Source organism: Ischnura elegans, chromosome 1 (genome assembly GCF_921293095.1).
Source record: "Ischnura elegans chromosome 1, ioIscEleg1.1, whole genome shotgun sequence".
In the NCBI taxonomy this organism is placed as follows: Eukaryota; Metazoa; Arthropoda; class Insecta; order Odonata; family Coenagrionidae; genus Ischnura; species Ischnura elegans.
Window position 1 is genome coordinate 78,658,069 of NC_060246.1, and position 21,960 is coordinate 78,680,028.

General features: G+C 39.1%; 1 protein-coding gene across 1 annotated transcript in view; it reads right to left on the reverse strand.

Annotated features, from left to right (window-relative positions):
• The window catches only part of LOC124163924 (ly6/PLAUR domain-containing protein 6-like), a 52,983-nt gene that overhangs the window by 27,135 nt on the left and 3,888 nt on the right, over window positions 1-21,960 (reverse strand). Inside the window, exon 2 of the mRNA XM_046541040.1 lies at window positions 1,199-1,602. Within this exon, the coding sequence (XP_046396996.1) occupies window positions 1,199-1,469 (271 nt within the window). The 5' untranslated portion in view covers window positions 1,470-1,602. The remainder of the gene's footprint in view (window positions 1-1,198; window positions 1,603-21,960) is intronic.

Genomic DNA, 21,960 nt, shown 5'->3' on the forward strand with positions numbered 1-21,960 from the left:
AAAAATAGCGACACTTAAGCGGTGTATTATTTATTTTTATCCGACCATAAATTCTGATAGAAGTGCAATTGGATTATTCCTGTAATGTTTCTTTGGGGGCCCGCGAAGGTTGAAAAGATGAAAGCTAGATGTGGATGTGGCAAAATGTTTGTGTAGCAGTTGATGTCATCGTAACCTCTTATTCATTTCCCATCCAATATATCTCCGAAATATCCCGCATTGTGAGGGAATCGGATTTTGGCGGCTCACCACCGTCCCGGCGCGAAACGTGACGAGGGATCGCACTGCGCCAAAGTCCGCGAGTCAGAGAAAAAAATCGGCCGAGTTTGAAGGGCCGTCGAGAATCTTTTTTTCGACGCAAGTCAAAAGGATTCAACCCCGTTAACTCCTCCCCGCTCTCGAGGGTGAGTTGACGGCTCTCAAGAAGAAGGTGACGAAAGCCAGTCGGCCGCATGAATGATTCCGCTCTTAATAATCCTATGGCATCCTCCACTCCTGCCTCTCCATCCTCCCACCCGCTGTAAGAACGGGATAGCAAGATTGATTTTTTTATCCCATGCTAAGAGGTTACAGAATTTCATATGGATTAAAAGGAAGTAGGGTTTAGAACTATTCGGATACGATTAAGTATTTGGAAAATTTATAAAACAGTGATGTATGCTTTTTCCAATTCAAAATCTCATTTAATTAAATTTCATGTAAACATAAAACTTATTTTCTATTTCTTCACGGCTGATTTCATATCCATTCAGGTTTTTCCTCGAATAGGAAAAGTTTTTTTTGTTGCTGAATAAATTCTCTCATAAAATGTGTAAACTAATCGTAAAAAAATCTAATACTTAGTATTCACGCCGGTGTATGTAACGGAAAATGTAATATCTTCCCGGAGTGTCCTGTTTTTAAATTTTTCCATCGACTGCACTTCGTTCTCAAGGTCAGAAGTGAGAAAGTCAAAATTCCGTGTTTAAATGGCTTCCTGAAATCCATGCGAGTGTAATTTTTCCCCTGAAGCAATTTCATTAAGTTTACCAAGTGTCCTGTGGGTATTGTTTTATTTTTCGTTAACCTCGTATTACCCCAGTCTCGGGATTGAAAATATCAGAATCTCACGATTGAGTGCTTTCTCCGGGATTGCAATCTCCTTGTTAAAATCAAAGACACGCAGAAACACTTAAGAGGATCCGCTATTGGTACTCACGCCAACTCAGATCGATGTTGGACGCGAAGGCGGTCAAGAGCAGGGCCGCGGAAGCAGTCCTGGGCGCCGCTGCCCCACCGCCACCGGACACCGCTCCCGCGGATGAGGCCGCGCCGAGGACGACGAGGGAGCCGTAGAGGAGGCCAAGGAATCGGGTGCAGGTGGTGGTAGTGGTGGGTGCGGAGGAGTGGAGATCAGGGTGTCGCGTGGAGGGTGAGGTCTGGGAGGAGGAGGCAGGAGGGTGGCCAGGGAGGTCGAGGCTACGACCCATCGGGTCTCGGCTTGACGGCGCTCGGCGGTGGCGACCCCCCCCTCAGACACTCAGGGGGACGGACTACTATCCCTCCGCGGCGGTGTCCGGCGTCCTTTCGGCCAGGATGCACTCTTTTCTATGGGACGCGCCCCTGGAAAGAGGATGATTACATGTGATGAGATGTTAGGGAGGAGATGACCGCGTGCCAAGGGGAGGGACTATCGCGTCATATTATCTCTCCAAATCCTTTTTTTTTCTCCCCTCGCGACCCGTTCCTTTTCTCTCTGTTCCCCATCGCTGAATTCTATCGGGTTTAATGGATCGAAAAAATTGCCTCGGAATCAAGGGCATCTTTCGCCATCTTTCCATTTTGTGTGTGTGTGTGTGATAGAAATGGTCCGAAATTGGATGAGATACCCCGCTTTTTCTTTCGCTCTGGAGGTTTAAGGACTGATTCTGAGTGATAGGAGAGGATTTCCCTTCCAGTCATTTACTTCACTTGATTAAAAATGTTACTCGACTCGAGCTGAGGTACATTTTTCACTATTCTCTGAGGTGGTGCTTAATTATTACTCGATATACCATATTCAGTCCTCGCTTCTAAACCGACAATGAGTAGAAATTACATTTTAAGCTTGCTATCATAGTTAAGTAGGCTTTATAAAGATACCCTTATTGATTCTAATTTTGATTTGGTACCTAAACTGCGATTAAAATATTGTTACATCATGTGAATTAGGTACGTTATTTGATAATCGGAGAATATAGAGTCATAAAATTTCTACGGTATTCTATGCATCGTGGTAGAATAGTTATACTATTTAGTAATTTTAACTTAATGTTTTGAGCATCATACTGCTTTTTCTTCGTGATTCAGTGCTTCGAAAATTGAGAGCCGGAGTCCATGTACTGTCTTAGCATATTCGATGTATTATTGGTTCAAGCAGTTATATTATTTAATTGCTCTGTGCTTTTCAAACGTCGTTTTGGAAGTGAATGTAAAAATGAGAAAATATCAAAGCCTAGCTTTACGTCGGGTTACATTTGCCATCCTCCATAGTCGATTACTAGTGTGCCCTAATCTTTCTTTGATATCGCTACAGCCTCGGTTCTTTGTCAGTTGTTGAAGCATCTTTAACACGCGTCCTTTCCTTTTTGCAGATTGTTTGCGCTCTCGCGATACATCGTTGGCAAAGACGCGAACTACCCTTTCGTGTGAGTTTTATACCAGTTGAATTATTTCGAGGAGCTAGCTGCCTTAAGGGGTGCGCAATAAGAGAAAAGCTTCTGGCAATCTCTCGTTGAGAGGAACTCTTGCGGTGGGAATCCAAATATCCTGCCGGCGTCCCTCTGGATTACTGGTGTGAGCACCGGGTGACTACTTATGTACTTCTCTCTCTGTCTACCGCAAGAGGTCCTTCTTTCTCACCCCTCCATTACTCCTCTCTCTCTGTTCATCGTGGCATTTGCAGTTATATTTTTTTTCACCTCTTCCTCCCCTTGAGTCTCCTCCCCTCACTCGTCTCATCACATGCGCTCGCGAAGCAGTTTTTGCTTGTGTTTCGCGCCACTTTCTTTCCGAGTCATCTTTTCGTGGGATTGTCGGCAGTCTCTCCTCCGTTAGGAAAGGCACCCCTCCCCCGCATTCTCTTAAAGTTCGCAAGTCGCGACGCGTGTTTTCTCGTCATGGTTTTTCTCCGCCTATCCCCTTGCGCCTCTCTCGCTTGTCATCTCTTCCAGTCGCTCTTGTCACACTCATGTGTCGCTCCTCGTTAATGCTTTCTTATTTCTTCCGTTCCCATTCCATGGTCCATTAAATTTTTGTTTTTGCGTTGGTCGAAAAAAGTATTTTCGAGTATCGAATTGTAGTGGAACACAATATATGCGTTTTTTTCTAGCTGATTAATTACAGAATATTGAGGAAAATACGTGCTGGATCTTGAGATGCTAAAAAAAACAAGCGCAATGGCAATTGCAGCAAAGAGTCACTCATATTTGTGCATAATAGTCAAACCTTTTGAAAAATCCGTATAGTATCGTTTTTGAAATGCCACTATCAGTTTATTAACTCTATACTTTAATGTTGCCTATCACGGTAGTATACGATTTAAAATATGGGTTTAATGTTATTTTCATTATTTTTTTATTGCTCGTTTCCGCTTATATCTTCCTCGCTGGTAATTTGCCTTAGTTGTTCCATCATTCTCATGTGCATTCCTCTCATGCATTCTTTCTCATTCATTCCTTTCCCCGTTCCGTAAATATGTTCTGCACGTACTATATTGTGTTGGAAATAATGTTTCTGATATCGGATTTCACTGGCGCACTTAAGTTGTGTCTTTTATGCTGATCAACTTCATAATTTAGAACTATACTGATTGGATCTTGAGCGTGTTCAAGAATAGGCGTAATGTAAATTTCACCCGCAATTTATTCTCCAGTAGATTTAATAACACATGACTGAAAAATAATAGGCATAATGAATAATTTTGAATCCATATTTAAAATTGTATAATATCATGCGATTGTTGTATCATATTAAAATAGATTCAATAAAATATTGTGCATATTTCCAAAATAATGAAAGAACGATCTATCATGACATTTTGGCACCGCTGCGCTGGTCGTACTAACAATAAAGGGTATAATTACGCAGTATGATTTTTCTTCAGGTTGAAGGAATGATGTGATTGGATGCCATTAAAAGCAAAATCATTATGTCTGTATATTTTCGGCTTGAAAATGCTGAAAATGTGCAGTTAAAAATTTTCAGAATTAAATTTAAAATTAATTATGAAATTTTTGTATTTTTTGTACGAATCTTTAAAGTTCTTTGCGAGTAGCTGAATGTCTGATGCATACTTTTTACTCAATATTTTTCAGTGCAATTGCATATTAAATGTAACTCTGCAGAGCTATTATAATAAAATGCTCGAAAAAAGATGTTTTACGTTCTGCGTTAGGTATGCACATATTTACTCTTGCATAAAGTTTTACGCAATAAATAATGTATTACTGGAAAATATGCGCTGACATCCGCCCTTCTGTTGTACTTGATAAAGCACTTTATCAGCCTTAATTCTCAGGTTCATGTAAAATGTACTCTAAGAAATACAGTTATATTTCCACCTTTAGCGTAATTCTCACATTTTAAAGAAACTCTGAAGCCATTATGCCCTATTAGAGTGGAAAAACGGGATATTCTATAATGATAATGAAAGAAAGAATAATATATCACTTTAATCAATGTTTTATTTTGCTTAGGAGGCTACTTCGACTGTGTTAATGGCATAAATCTAGGTGCCAAAGGATTTCTCTCGTAAACTTTTGTCTCAAATTCATGCGTCCTAAAATCTTCTTGTTAACAATTTTCTGATTGTGTACTGATACTGGCTCATTTTTACATTTTTTGATAATTCCCAATATTATAAGCTTTTTTTTGGAGGTAGTTAAAAATGAGCATATTCGAGATCTATTTTTGAGAATAGAGTTTCTACAGAACCACTTACATCTTCATATTTTTATATAGAAAGAAAAAATATCATTTACACTTTTCTACGCAGAATATTTTCGCTTGAGCTGGGAAATGAAATGTATGAATATAGTGTCCGTCAATCTATGATTCTTTCTGGCCTATCATTGGAGTTTCAATGAAAAATTTCCCCAGTGCAAGGATTTAATTTTCCCGACTGGGTCGGGATTTATCCCTCGCAAAATGAAACAAGAAATAGGCAAACGAAAATGAATAAATTGAATAGTAGATGAATGTAGCAGAAAATCGATCTTTTACCCCTACCGTGAGATTTTTTTAATTAAATTTCAATTAAATTTTAATTAAATTTTAATTAAAAAATAATTTTCCTCCAATTGATACGCGATAAATTAACTTAGTAAAAAAACCTTATCCTTCTATACTACTTCCAAATAGTCGGCCTTGGCGGACAATTTCGAATGTGACAACCCGTTAGTTTTTTTTGTATCGATATTTATACAGCGGGGAGGCGGGGTCACTCAATTTTTTTTGTCAACCTTCCAAATCTTTTTCCTTCGAGCCTCTTCAGATCCGCGGTTCACCCTGGTGCACTTTCCCCTCGATCTTGTTTACTATTTGGCCCCTCGTGGAGGGATGGGGAGGGGTTACTTTAGAGATTAAGGGGTGGGAATCGGATGGAAGGAGGAAGGGCGTTGGTAAGGGAGGAGGGGGAGGATAGAGTTTGGGCGAAGGAGGAGGGGCGCGTGTGGTATTCTGCATGTAGTGTGCGCTTCAGCCGTGGGAATTTGGGTCGCTGCTGCTGCAGTGGCAGTTCGTACGTCGACGGACGGGAAAGAGGGGAAGCAGACATCTCCGCCAGCTGCGACTATCATCGAACGCTTGTGGAATGGCAAACAGAATAAAAGTTTTCGCCGGACTCAAGTCAACAGGGAGGAGTGTTGTTTCTGAGGTTGAAGGTCGATATCGACCTTTATACGGAGGGAATTATAATGTTCGCTTTTGGCGACGGTTCATTGAATGACGAGCGTTATCACTTGCGATGGAGCGCTTCTCTGTGGCGTTAATCCTCTGCACCAGATGAGAGACCACGGCCGCTAGTACTCCAGCATTGATGAGGATATCCCAGTCACCAACTGCCGAAAATTCGATTGTTCATCACAGTTAAATCCGTCAGATATTGAAGGTAGTGGTATTAAATCTGTAACAGGTTAAAAGCGCCTATATGATCATAGATTTTGAATCAATGATTCAAATGGAGGTATTAAGATTGAATAATTTGTTTTGTAGTTTTAATATTCTGCTGACGTGGAAGGAATCTCCCTCCAATATTTGCAAATGAGTTTTGAAAGATGAAATAGTTACTGCGTGAATATCGGGGATTAATTTTATTGCATTTGGTGTCTGTGCTTCTCTATACCTGTAGAGTAGTACTTTTTATCTATCCATATTCTGTCAGCAGGGAAAGTAAATCATTTACGTCATGTTTCAGCTGAGTTCTTAAAGAAAAGAATTTATCAAAAAAATCTTACCTATATATTTTTTCTTCGTTTTTTTCTTATTCCCACATTCCCGGAATATAACGAAACAATTAAACAGAAAATAATGGCTGTTATATACATTCTATTTCAATATAGTTTTCTTCCACGACCTGGATAGTCACTTTTAAGTAAACTGAATTATCGTTAAAATGCACGGCAGGCAGATATAGCATATATTCCTAAATACGCTCCAAAATTATCATTTCATCATAATCTTTACCCTGAGTTATCGTAAAGTTAGAGGCAGAAATAAATATCTTTGAAGTCCATGGTAAGAGTCGCTAATGGTAAGATTCTAATGACATCAAGAATTCTGACTGTGGAAATTGGTTGGTGATCTGTTTGTTGAGTGATTAGTCGTAGTGGGAGTAAAAAGATTTAGCACGATGATTTTTATTTTCTCTTTTCTAGCCTTAATACTGCTATCTTGATTCGAAGTTTCCACAAATGTAAATTGACATCAAATCGGGCAAAATTCATGTCTATTTAACAAGGAATTAGTTGTGTACTTCAATGGTTAGTTTGATAATAAACGCTTTTTTAAATATCGTAGACTTATTATCATAGAATTTGCCTAATATTTTTCCGAGTCTTCTTTATCCCTCTGTGTATCTAGAGTCTTACCGTCTGAACGAGGCATTAGGGTATTACGCTCGCTCATGATACTCATTACGACCCAGACAAGGTACTCAGCGAAGTATTGATTGTGGATCTGGGTTTTTTCGATAAGACTGTACTGACGCAGAAACGATTTGAGTTGTTGAATTATTTTATACCTCCGCCTGATATTTGTTTGATGATCACTTGAAAGTTCTTGTTTGAGTGCATATGGGAATAGCGATGACGAAGACGATGCCTTTGATGTTCTTGCGCGCTTTCTTAGATTTATGTTTGAATTGGATTTTTTCAAGGACATTCCGATTTGCTACGCTGGCGAATGTTGTGTCTTATCGATAAAATTCATTTTTAGTGTTAAAACTTCGTGTTAATCTTAAAATTGCTTGTAACACCTAAGGGTTTCAATTTGAAAATAATCCTCTGATTTTTCTCTCAACAATGCATTAAAATCGGACTCAACCTAATTTTGCATAAATAATTCAGGAGTGCTGGTATGAAATATATCATTTGGTTTAAGGAATAAAAATAGTGTGTATACTATTGATGACACTGGGGTGGTGCTGATTACTGAAAGGTTTGTCCTCTAATAAAAGTCGTTTAAAGATTTACAGTACGATATTCATCTCCTGGGTTGTCATTGTGTGACTTCTATGCACCTTCGTTGATTTTATGGGAGTCATTCTTTTTAAATTTCAAAACATTCATTTCTTTTGAATCGTGGTATTCAATATGGTTTTCGTGCTCGAGATAGGTAGGCAAGTATTGCGCATAGTGCCCGAGAATGCAGGATTAAGCTTCGCGAGCGGCGAAAGTTCGTCTTCGGTGTTGTTCCGTGGAAAACAGCAGTTTTTTCCATCACTTCGCAAACATCCTATAAAGCCATATACGCATGGGGAAGCCGCTAAGTAGCATGGATTTGGGTGCAACAGCACGTATTCCCCAGAATATTAATTTTTTCCATTTAGGGCAGACCCAATCCGAGTATGACAACAGCCACTATTACTTTTTTTTTACCTGCCGTCTTAGGGAAAGCAGAAAAACGTATTCTAGTATTACTAAAATTGAGACATCGCGTAAGTAACTTTCGGGAACTAAATGGCGGAGTCATTATCCCAAAGTACGGAGGAAGTTTTGAAAATGTGTCACGGCTTTCCATTCCATAGGCCCAGGTTTATTAGTGTATGGGTAATATTCCCAAATGGCTTCATTCCTCAGCTCATCGCATGTCCCGCTACTATCCATCCGCCTCATAAACCTAAATATCTTATTTTTCCATCCCCGCATGCCAAACTGAATTACTTCGACCATAAGGTCCAGTATTCATCACATTCTCTCCCTAATCTTTTGGCGGTTCTTCCACATCCTATGCCCGCGCTTTATCTCAGCCAAGATCTCCTCTCGCCCCGCTCCTCCTTCTCCTACGTTTCCGTGCATCTCACTTTCCACCAGCGGTTCCTAACTTTATTTTTCCTCCCATACCCCCGACTGGTTCGTCGCGAACATTGAAAGGGTACGCGATGTATATATAAACGTATACCCATGTTTCAAACGCCCGCCGCGTCGGCAGACGATTTTCATCATCAAAGGGACTTCATACCGGAGGCCCAAGTCCGTCCAGTGGAATCTTGATGTATTCTGCCTTTTCGTTCGATTTCAACTGGTTTTCGAAATCGTGCGCAGCGCGGTGATGAGCGCAGAGCGATGCGTTAAATACCAATGGTTGCAATGAAGTATTTGCAATCGCGAGGAAAAGTTATGAATTCGATAGGTAAAAATCATCTCGATTGTAAATTTCAGTTAACAGCCCCCACTCAGTTACATGACCCGAAAGGTTGGTATACCTAGGTGAGGGCAGAGGTCACCCTAAAATAAGCTACAGGAGTGTAATATCACTCAGTCAGGGTATCGGGGACTGTTCCTTTCTCTGGACCTTCGAAGAATTTTGTTTGGGAATGTCCGAAGGCTTCACCCGAGTATTGAACCCAGGACCCTGTATTCAGAAGCCCATCGATCAGTACTAAATATAGTTTACATCCCCTGGATTTCTCAGTTGGATAACTTGATTTGATGCATTCGTTTATACTTGAAATACTGAATAATATCTTCATAGTTACAGTTCAGTTTTTGTCCAGCTCAATTTTCGTTCACCATTTATCCTTACCTTCACTCCTTACCTGCCCTTTAGCCTATACATTTCCTCCTGTCTGCCCATGATAAAACTTAGGTTCCCACTGTGCGATTGCTGATCTAGGTATTCGACAACCCGACAGGCGCACAAGTATCTTCCTATCCGTCTGGATAACCTTACTTGAATGCCTCCGTGATCTTTGGATTGCCTGGACGAACGCTGCCCGGTTCTTGATTGAATACCGCAGCGTACTCATGTTTACGCCTCGGTTCTCGAGTACTCAGACGAATACATATTTTCCACTCACTGTTAATCGCGAATACCCATACAGGTATTGATGGAGGCTTCCGCGGATTGGTGTAGTAGGCATAGCTAGGTTTTCGGGTTGCCCTCCGCGTCGATTTATCTTCGTAACGACAGTTTCGCCGGCGTTGCAGCAGGCATCTTCAGGTTTCTTCTTCAGACTTCACTTCTTACCTCACTTAATACCTGAGGACACCTGCAGGTGAAAATGTCGTCACCAATATTAATCGACGCGGAAGACAACACGATAACGTAGCTGCGCCTACCTAACCAGGTATTCGAATACCTCGAATATGTGTGGTATTCGAGTATGCGATTTCTCGGATACCTGTAATCAACCACATTTGACATATTCCTACTAATTTATTTTTTACGTAATGACTCCCCCCATGTGTAGGTACGCCTGAGTAATCGAATGGACGAATAAAATTGGTAATCGAATCTTGGTACCCAAGTGCCACCTGGGGTACTCCAATACCTGTTCTCTTGTGCATTTCGTGCACTACTATTCCTTTCCTATTTATAGCTTTTTCGTCGGTAATAATTCCTCGCTTAACCTCAAATAGGTACGGCGTTGTGGCCTGAATCCGTATCCCATCGTGGAAATTGACTGGTGTTCTTGACCTTCTTCCTAGGGCTGTGCCCCACCACAGAGTAATCTATTTGATATCTGTCCCCGGTTGTTTTTCCCATCAGCATCCATGCCTCTGGGAGTACTAAGTGTTTACTCGCACTGATTTATTCCTCCAGCATATTTCAACTGCTCCTTTACCGCAGTGTACCCCTCCCCTCGCGCGAATTCTCCCACAGTCCAGGCCTTCTCTATTTGGTTCCCATCCCTCTTTTCCCCTACTACCGCATTAGGCCGCCATTACTACCAGCCTTTTCCTTCGCTAGATTTCTTGATTTATCTTCTCCCTTTGCCTGCACTCCATCAACTTCTTCCTTCCAATTTTTTCGTACATACACCTGGGCCTCGATGAAAATATTTGCGTCTCGCTTTTTTCGTATCTGGGATACTATCGCTTACTTTTTGTCCTCTTACTTATCACCACGTTTTTTTTATTTCAAATGAAATTTTCATCGCGTTGAATAAATCTACACCAAACAATTTTTATATAACCCTCTGTCAAATATTGACACCTATCTCTGTCTCTTCGCCTCGGACAATCTTTGGGAGTCTCTGTTCCCCTTCTCGCTATCATGCTCAATATTCTCGCCTCAATCAGCGCCCGAATATTCCGCGTTCCTATTTCCCTCGCATTTTTTCCTTCTACTCATTTCTCTATACGTCCGCGGTTTCCTGTAGTATAGAGACAATTGCGTGGTTACATCTTTACTTGTCGCCAATTATCACCATTAGTCATCAGTCCTAAGCAGTGGCGCCGACTCCATGGGGCCTGAGGGGGCCCGAGCCCCCCCAAAAATCGTTACAGATGTGAGGAAAAAATGTGTCAGGCTTGTCGATTTTCCCCGGAGTGTCGAGATATCGAGATTTGAGTGAACAGGGTTCTAATGTTGATCATATGACTCTTCTAAAATGCTTAAAAAACTTAAAACTCACTACTTATAAAATTTACCGGGGCAAGATCCCCGGTTTGGGCCCCCCCAATATTTTTTATAAGTCGGCACCCCTGGTCCTAAGATTGGTTTGACGCAGATCTACATTACATCCTACAATTGGCCAATCTTTTATTGCTTTCAAAATTCTGATTTTTTATCCTTCATCTCCTTCTCTATGTCTCTCATTCGAGACCTCCCTCTGTCTTTCTTCCCTCCAACCTACACTTTAACGATAACTGTCACCGCGAGTATGCCTGTCGGTTGATACCACATTTTTATCACTGCCTCAGGAGTACTTACACATGGGAATCATATTTTTTACTTTCAAAATAAGTGTCTAAATATAAATAAAAACTCACTTCTCAAAGAATGAGCATGGAATTTCGCAAACAATCAAACTCAAGACTCCGTCTCTAAATTATAAAGAGCTTGTGTAAACAAAAATATGTTTTTTTGTACTTTATCCTATTATTAAATTAATAGTTGCCTCTTTGGCCTTCACAAGAAATATTACAATTAACATTCATATAAATAGGTACCTACGTAGCTTAAATCATGTAAGAACAATTTTGTAGACACACTCAAGAACACAATATTGATATTAAGTTTGTTAAATCTAAAATGTTAATTTCTGCTTTTATGACCGACATGAACTTCATTTTGAACGTTACTGAAACTATATCAACATGTTTCCCTACTGTTTAAATTATTTTTAGAGCTCAGGCTGGGCAAAACACCCTTATTTTCACTGCATGGTATTTTACTCGGTTTCAGAACCAAGTGACCCGACCTAATGGTTAAGATCATCTTTCAAAGGTTGGAGTGAACAGAGAGTGTAACGAGTGTTGCTGCGGCCTTCGAAAGTTACATGGGAGTTTCAACCCTAAAAAATATATTCTTGGACTCCGAGGGGTATTGCATCAGTGAATAAAGTACCGACGACGCCTTGCGGGGACGTGCCGAAATCATGCGAGGAAACGGCCAACGTTTCCCATGGCTTACCTACCTCCTTACACTTTTATTTTCGCACCCGTAATGAAATCTTTCGCCGCCGAGCAAGTAGCGTGGGATCGCTGGTGTGGCGTCCTTTCCTTCCCTGCCTTACAAGTGTGTGTTTATTCAGCCATCCTCACTTGTCGACATCCTTCTCTTCTTTCGCTTGCTTCTCTTTTTTTTATCCCTCCCTGGAGAGTGTTTCCGCTCTCTCATTTTCGCGGCGTCAGACCCCTCTCGCGGCGGAACTCGTTAAAGTGTTGGAAAAAAATTGAACGTCGTTAAATCATATCTCCTACCCCCGCATGTATAATTACGTTTGCCGCTTATTAACTGACACCTTTTTGTGACTGACAACAAAACGAGTCCTTGGGAGTTCGTTTATGGTTTGCGTCTCCAGGCAGGACCTCATTCTATTTTTATCTTCCGGTCAGTGGTCATTTCATTGATCGAATTGAATCGTTTATAACAGAAACATCATAATCAACATTTTTTAAATTTTAGGGAAATCGATAAACATTTTAGTTACTCCAGTATTTTAGAGGTTTCTGCTATAAACGAATAATTTGATGCTCAGTCTAAAGAATTTAGAGTAGTCGCAGTTGTGTAGTTTCCACACCAAACAATGCATTTGAAATTGTAGATTCATAAAGTGATGTAAACTCAAAATCTATGAAAATGTGGGGTTTCTGTAAAAAACGGTTCAGTTAGTTATGCGTAACATAAATTGTGCTTCTGCGGGAAGATTGCAGGTCCGAGAAAAGAAAAATATGAACATCGTGGTTTGTTCTTCTGAGTAGTTTAAAGCTCGCACGACAAAGTGCAACACGCAGCTGCTCCCGAAAGCCGTTAGCAACGATAGTTGAAATAAAAACTGAGTTTTGTTACCATGGATTTATATTTCATCGAAGCATTCACTTATAGATTTCATGACTTGAGTGAAAAGTAATAAAGTCTGTCCGGATTTTAATGTATGCCCATCAACGGGTTGAAACGGATGTTTTTTATACTGAAATTAATTCCATGTTGTGATATTTTTGTAAATAGAACAAAAAATTTTCTCAGTATAACATAGTGCAGAATAAAGATCAGAATATTTTCTCAAATTTACTTTTTCGTGCCTCCTGTTGATTGAAATCACACCATATGACCTTTTACCTTTAAGTAGTGCGTAAAACGAAGATGTGTCGAAGTGTCGCCAGATTGCCATTTCTGACAAAATGAAGAGACTTACATACGGCTCAGCTAAAGCCTTCTTCTCCTTGCGGATAAATCAGTCATTATCAATCAATTATACTAGTTATTATAAAATCTTTTCAGTCTCCCATAACTATTGGAAACTCCAAGGATGAAGCTCGCCATGAAAAAAATATTTGGCTCAGCCTTGACTTTTTGCTGGAAACATCATCTTAATTATGGTTGAGATGGATACTTCTCTGAAATGAGAGAACTTGAAGAGGTAATTTTGAGACCTAGTGCACGACCACCGAGAGTTTCTGTCTGGTTTCCCTCACTGTCTCGTTTCCTTTTCATGTACCTACCCTAAAAAATAAAGTCTTACGAGTATAGCACTCCCATTCCCTCATCCCGGCCATGAGCATGTCGTCAACTCAGCATGCATGAACCCTAGTTGGACCCTTTCTTAGATCTTGTCTCGCCTTGTGCGTGGGAAGTTCATCCTAATGCTCTCTCGGTGGTCGTGCCTTGTGTCGATTGCCATTTCTGACGAGATGAAGAGATGACCGTGGTGAGAAAACTATTTTTTGCGTATGATATGAGGGTGAAAGTAAGACACGCTTGCACTATATAGTATTTTATCTATTTTACAATGAATTAATTATTCGTAAGTAAGCGGATACGTCAATTCAATGTAGATGTATCTGGATATTATCACCTTAAAATAATTTTGTGCATATATTTTCTGGCTGTCGTAATATGGTGGAATATCGCAGATGTTCTAGGAAAAAGAGCTTTTTTATGACCATAATGTTGTATTCGTCGATAAATTAGTTATTGTGGTCCGACGTCTCTCCATATATATGATAACAAATTTGTAGTGAATACGAAATGCATAATTATTTATTTTGTTGGGAACCTCTCTTTTTTATTTCTTGGGCGGTTCTCCAATTAGGAGGTAGAACCGTGATTCGAGAGGTTTTTCTTAGCATTGGGAACTACCTACATTTCATGGTACTGATTATTACATCTAGACATAATGGAGTACCAGTGTTGACTGCCTTGATCGAATTAATGTATTCCGTTAGACAATTAAACGTAAATATTTCCTCTCAGATATTGTTTCAATCGAAACGAAAATTTAAAATAATCTGGTATGAAGCGTTCATCCATATTTTTGGATTTAAATCAACATTTTGTTCCTTTTATTGCTAAAATTAAAATGCTCACACCAAATAATTATTTATTGCAAATGTAAATTCTATGTAATAGTGTTCTCTAAGAGATTAAAGAGAAGAGACTCCTCAGCGTAAGGAATCTTCTCATTAAAGAGACTCGTGCGGGGCATTTTGCTTGTATACTAGTGAAAAAGGAACGAATAGACTATTTCTGCAAGTGGAAAACCAATTCGCTGGGTAACGTAAAGAATTTTCATTAATTAGGTAGAGGCCGATTTTCCGACCATTCTAGAATTTCAGACTTGATATAAAGTTTTTTTTTCGATACTAGACGTGCACAGGAGCACGTTTTTTAAGTGTTTCGCGAACGAATTTTCTTGAAATTTTCGTTAGCGATCCATGCAGTGCGACTGTAGTCGAGAGTGAATGATTTTAATTGAAGACTTAGCAAAATATGGCTTCTAGGGATAACGATTCCAGCTTTATCTGTTCTGTCTATTTCCCTAAAGTGCTCTTCTTTGGTTCATATTTTGGTACCTATCTATATTTTACGAGGAAAGCAAAAGCATGTATGTCACGGTTCTAGCGTCTTTCGTTAACTATGAATAATTGACTCTGTTATATTTATATATTTAAATTTCTTCTTACAATGTCTGATACCTTAAGAAATTCCAAACCAATACGGTAGTATTCAACATATGCATATATTATTAAAGTAGAATTTATGACAGAAATATCTGTTCATAGTGCAGCTCTGTTGCTGAAGTAGACGATTTTGTGTTACATAAATTTATTAATTAGAAATTATCTTTAAAATTTCTTTATGTGTATACTACTCTGTATATATTTTTTTGATTTTATTTGCCATCTAAATCGTTATTATAAAAAAAGCATATTAATTTCATAGGTGTGGATTTAATTGTAAAGCGGAAAGTCGGTTTTACTTTCCTTGGGCCGTGAAATGGTTATTTCATTTACTTCTATTTATTAGCGATCCGTCCTTTAGTCAGTTTGATTTTATGCTTCGAAGAATTTATCTTCTATTTTAATTGCTTCTTTGGTTTGATACTTGCTTTTACCTCCATCGAATACCATTGCAGAAATTTTCCTCGTAAATATGGGATCGCAATGTACATCTGACGTGAGACATTCGTTGTGCTTCCGCTGTGAAGCGAGGTGTTTCAAACGCCCTGCTTCGAGAATAATGATATCACGTTTCTCTTTCCAGACGCTGGGTATCACGTACTTTCTTCCACCAAGACAGGACATTTTTCTTGTTCCTGTCCTACGCGTTTTGCGGAGTTTGCACAATTCTCTTTCTCCAGCTGTAGATTTTCCATTATTTTAAATGCCTCAGTTCACATAACCCTCATTTTCGTGTTTTCTCATTCTTGTGCTCATAATGAGTTGTTTTTTTTACCAAAAACAAAAAAAAAACTTCACCCGTTTAGTCATGACGAATCTCGTAAAAATCTCACGCTCGTCAGCAACTTTTTATCTGGAAATTCTCAGCGGTGTAATTCGTACGCTTGTTAATTTCAACGAAACACGGTAAGCTACTTAAAATGGCAAAAAATGGATTCTCGCCCAACCAAATGTTGTGCAGCCATTTGTACGCGAGACTTCCCGCCTTTCGTTTTATTTTTTTATCGTCCCTTTCTGCTGGCTACTCCCAAAGGTGTTATTTTTTTCTGTCTGGTTTCCCTCACTGTCTCGTTTCCTTTTCATGTACCTACCCTAAAAAATAAAGTCTTATAGCACTCCCATTCCCTCATCCCAGCCATGAGCATGTCCTCAACTCAGCAAGCACGAACCCCAGTTGAACCCTTTCTCAGATCTTCATCGGTCTCAGCGCTGTCTCGCCTTGTGCCTGGGAAGTTCATCCTAATGAAAACGCATGTCCATTTTCTTCCCTTCCTTCCTCAAAAATATCCTTCTCACCCTCTTCCTTTCTCGAAAAACATTCCCTCTCCCTAATGTCTTTTGCAGTGTTCTCTCGACCTAAAGTATGTTTGGTTCTTAAGTTTCAAAGAATTTGTGCTGCCTATTTTAACCCCTACTGCGGCGTGATGCTTGCTTTAACCTTCATCGAGTACCGTTGAAGAATATTCCCTCGTGAATATGGGATCGTATTGTAAAGCATGTGCCATCTGACGCGAGATATTCGTTGTCTTTTTTAGTTTGGAATATCTCAAGGTATTAGATATTCGTTTTTCTCTTATGCAGTACTGCATCCATTCCCATTATGATCATTTTTTTCAACCCTCGGAGCAAGGAGTACATTTATAAATTTCTATGTTGAGAGCTGTGGTTTGGAGCTCTGCTGAGTCTGTATTTTTCACGTAAATGTTGTATGATCATTTGGGCCACGATTTTAGACGATACGGAAAATGATAAATAAGCCATTAACACTATATCTCACGGAATGATTTTTGTCGTAATGGCATTCAGAATTTATAGGTGTGATCCAAACTGTTTGCAATGCTCAGAAAATAGCTACGAAAGAATACACTATAGCTGCCGCAGATTCATTTCACTCGCGCATTCAAAGACGGAGAACCCGACGGTGAAGACCGATGGCTGGGATGAGAATCCATGTCAGCGCTACTACTCTTGTAAATGGAAGGCGTGAACTGCCAGAAAAATGGAAATTTTGCATGAAATGTTGCCCAATTCACGTTTTTGACAATGTTAAATGTCTACGTGGTTGTAATATTTTTCGAACATCTTTACAAAAGTTCGAGTGTTGGTCTTCAGTTGTTTGTACATGTCAAAACTTCCTTTAACTGATGCGGAAGCCTCACCAACAGGCTTTTTCTTCCTTTTGTGAAACCCGTATTTATTATCTCCTTGTAAAATTTCATTCTTCGCCTCCTATCATCCTTGTTCCATGGATAACACTACTCTTCTCTCGTAATCTCCGTTAATATAATCCTTTATTCCTTCCTCAGAGGACCTTCGTGAATCAATATTTGAGCAGTTGATAGAATCCCAGTAAGGCCTAAATACTTTGCGCTGAAATTTTCTTTTGGACCATTTTAAACTCCCTAATACCTATTATTTCCGAGTAACTCTCTTCATCTTTGTACTCTACTTTTGTGTAGCAAATCCAAAGATTATGTGCTATCTGTGCAATTTTCGGATGTTTATTTTACAAATTTTGCGAAGGCAAAGAGGAAATATATCAAATTTAATTCAGCTGGGATATAAGTTATGATATATTTTACCTTTTAAATTATCTGGAATTGACTTATAACCTTGAATGAAGTCCTCTCCATATAATCACCACATTCCGCATCGAATAAATTGTATTTCTCACGTGGAAATTTAAGTATCACATCATGATGATTGCTTTGCGTAACGTTTTACATTGTTCCGCAATGAGTCTCAATAGATAGAGCCATATCATTTGTCGCATTGTTCATCATTGCGGTATATATGGCGAAGTTCGTACGATCAGCATCGCTTTGCCTTATTTCGGGGATGCCTCATATCGCATCGATGCATCATAACATATTGCGCTGTCCTGCAAATCTCATTTCGTATTCATCCGCAATCTTCGCCCCCTCCCTCCACTTTCTCTCGTTTCTTCTCTCCCTCCGCGGGCCACCCTCCTCTCCCCCGTTCACCTTAAAAACACGTGCCCACGAAAAATTCCAAAAAATTCTCTCTCCTCCAGCGGCAACTTTAGTTTTTACCCACCCCATTAGCCAACGCCACATTTCGCTGGCCATATTTCTCCTTTTCGGTGGACCTCTCACAGGGCCACATTTTATTCTTAATAAAATAAATGAATGGTTTTGAGTGTTACTTGGTGAAATTGCTTCAAATTGAAATGAAAAGCGCTATACATCTCACATTAATAGCGGAACTAGTCGCAGTGAAGTTATTTATACCAAGTATAGATGAATTTATTTTTTTCGTGATTTCCGCATATTTTTGTATCACTTCCACTGATGTTTCCCCTCGCGCACAGTAGGACTCCTCAGAGTGTAACGGCTATTATTAAATAGTTTATTTACAATCAATTTATACCAAGTTAATGAGGTTTTTCTTTAAATTCAATGAAGTACTAAGGTTAGGTTACCAATAGATCGCCAACACTTTTCTGGTGTGAAAAATTATCTGAAAGCATTATTTTCCGCTAAAAGAGAAACATTGAAAACCAATTAAATGCAAAAGTATGCGATTTCAGTGTTTCGAACAGCTTCGTCTGCAGTGAGCAGGATTTTGTCCCTAACCTTTTTCTACGCTCAATAAGTGTATTTTTGGATTTTATTGTGTGCCTTTCTCACAAGAAAATTTCACGTAAATCAATTATTCGACGTCCTATACGGTGAAAATTACGCGAAGAAAATCTTTCCTGAGACCTTAGTGGGAAGCAATGACAACCTGCCAGACTAATGCCAATGCACCGTCAGTTGCGGGATCTCCAGTTCTTGGTGATTTTATTTAGTTTTACGCGAAAAATAATGTGCTAATTTAGTGTGAGAAGAGTTGAATTAAAGGAAAAAAAGGTTTTAAAGTGTCTGGAAGCAGAAACTCTGCTGATTTTTTTTCTTAATACCGTGCCTAATGCTAATGCGTTAATGTCGTCCAACAAGGTTGGAAACTAGACAGCTTACCCGCGGGTTGTATGCTCAAATTGGCATGACTATGTGGAATGGAAGTGCTTAAAATTTTACGAACAATTTGAAAAATAATTTTTATTAGACTAAATTTAAGTGGTACTATATTTTCCTTGCCACTCTTCTTCTAGAATTAAAACAAATTATAGCTGTTAGCCATGCAAGACGCCCCCAGCGACGTCTCCTGCTTACGAAGCAGCAACAAAAAAAACGTTACCATTGTTGGTGGATTTCAATCTCACTCGATATTCCAGTTAATGAAACTTATCCTAAGCTTGTGATAGCTTAAAATATTTTATAGTGGATTGTGCGGAGATTTTTTGTGCTGCCCATTAAATAACTTGAATATAATAACTGGTGAGGCTGTACGGGGACGTACTTACTTTTCGCTGCCCAGAAGGAAATGTAGTCCCCAAAAATCTCTCTTCCTTTTAAACATTTAAATGAAAGTTGCGAAGATTTAATGTTCCTCTGTTAAAAACTTTTCTTCCAAAGCACCCTAAGTTCAGTATATTTTTTTCGTTGTTTTTCTTTTACGGAGGAACTTATATATACGTAAGATGATGAAGTTTTGGAGGTTTTTTTTTACACGGGTGGGATTCTGTGATGAAACGCATCGGTCCGCAGACCGATGTTCGTGCACCCGCGCCTGAGGTTGTGTGGTCTGCAAACAAGCTCGAGGCAGAATTAGCCGACCGTTTTGTTAACCGAAGGTTTTTTTTCCGGAAGACAGTAATGTAGGAATGCGAAAGAGGGGAATAAGGATTGGGAATCTTGGGAGACGGGAGCAATTCGTGAACAAAAACTTTCAGTCTCGACCGTAGGAAGAGAGAAAAGAAGAGTCGAGTCATCTCGGGCGCATGAATACAGTATCTCATTCGTGAAATGAAACTTCGAGGTCCACCGGAGCGCAAGGGAATCGGAAGCGGCTGAAGTGGCTGAAAAATGGATGCCGTGATCCGTTTATTCGATGGCCTTCACGGATCACGAGTATTGCCTGCCAGAGTATAGTGTCGTTGGGGCAAAAAGTTTAAGAAATAGGGATTTGTGTAGTGGAAAGGAAATGTGTAGGTGGATGATACTTGAGTGGAACCGAGGGTGATTTGGAAAATAAATCCCATTTATTCAAATGAGGTTGACTACTGAATGAAAACATTTCTTTTTTATTCCCCGGAATACTCTTAATTGATATCCACTTTAGAATGAGTTATTTTTATTGAATTTATTTTTTTCATGATCTTTTGTACGACATTGAAGCGATAAACTTTTTATCGTCTATTATTATTTAACGTATTAATATTGAGAACATTTTGAACCTGAAAAATACTCCCCGAATAATGATTTTGCACAATCAAATTCTCCTTGCATCTAGTGAAATAGAATTTCATATCGCAACTCTTTGGACGAGTGGTGTTGGATAAAACTGTGGAAACATTTGTTCGTGTGCATCTGATTTTGAATTTGGAGCTTTTAAATATATCCATATCTTATTCTCAATATATTAAGGATTGATTCAAATCCCATCAAAGAAAGAATACGTAATGGATGAATATTTTACTAAGTAATGTAAGTGAAAAATATGGTTTAGCCTTTTAATAGTATGCTATATACAACTTTTTCTTAATTTTTCAATCAGACAGTGTTCAGATCGACTCGGAAACAGCGCCCAAACAAGTATAGTGCATGGGTTTGTTAAGCATTCCTTTATCAGTACCTATATCATCGGTCTGTTTTTGACAGGCTATTATCGCGAGAATGTTTTCTGGAACGTAAATCTTAATTTTGATAATCTTATTACTTTTTTGTGATAATTTTGGAATGATTTCAATTGAAAAGCAGCCCATTTTACGTTTTTTATTGCTAGGGTTACATAGTTATACATTTTCTAGCGATTAAGTCATTACTTTCAGTGAAAAAAGAATTTCGTTAAAAGTCTCAGTTGCGTGATATTTGTCAACAAATGATCTTACTGCCGATTGGATTTTTAATTTTTTTAGGTGATTCTTCTCCCTAACTCGGTCACATGTTTGATATAGCCTTCCCCTTCCTTTGGTATCTCTGAAGGAGTTCCCTGGATCTTAGTATTAAATCCTCTTTTAATTGCTCGCGCTTTTGACAAAGACCATTTTCGATTAGACTGGTTTTAATTTGCATTGTATAATATTTTCGAATGTTTACATTCTAAAGCAATTTTAAACTTTACAGCTAATTTTGCATCACCACATTTTTATTGTTTACTCGTACAGTTTTCTATAGCATGAATCTCGCCATAAAATTAAGACTCTTCCTCGCAAAAAAATAATAAAATGTGTAGTAGAGGATTCTAAGTGATAAATTGGACTGAGAAGGATAAAAATGTAGTCACTCGCTGGTTTATTTTTTAAGCGTTTCTTCCGAGAGGATGATGTTATCTTCTTTCCCTCCCTCCCTCCCCCCGTGTGAAGCAAGGTTAGCGATTATCAAGTTACTCCCCGAGCTCATTAAAGCTTGACGTGAGAGTGTCACACACTGTTGCTCTGCCATGTAACTCCCCTGTGTTTAACTTAATCGTGGTGGATGCGTGCTGGGATGTCGAGAATAGTCTGGGAGGCACAAGTCCTTTTAAATTGCCCTCAGTAACGCGTCAAGTGAATGTGATTTTCATTGTTCTTTGACTGTTTAGTTTCCACCTCTATAAAAAGTTTTTACGTGACAAAAATAAAAATAATTATTTTTATAAGCCTAAAGAATGAAGAAGACCTCTTATCAATTAATTCGTTTCTGTCCTATGCACAATTTCGAACAGCACATCTCTACATTTGTGCAACGATGTCTTCATGATCTTCCCAAAGATCGTGTTTAGGAATTTTTGCGAGCCATTCTGCGAATATTTTTGTTCAGTACAGGGTGTA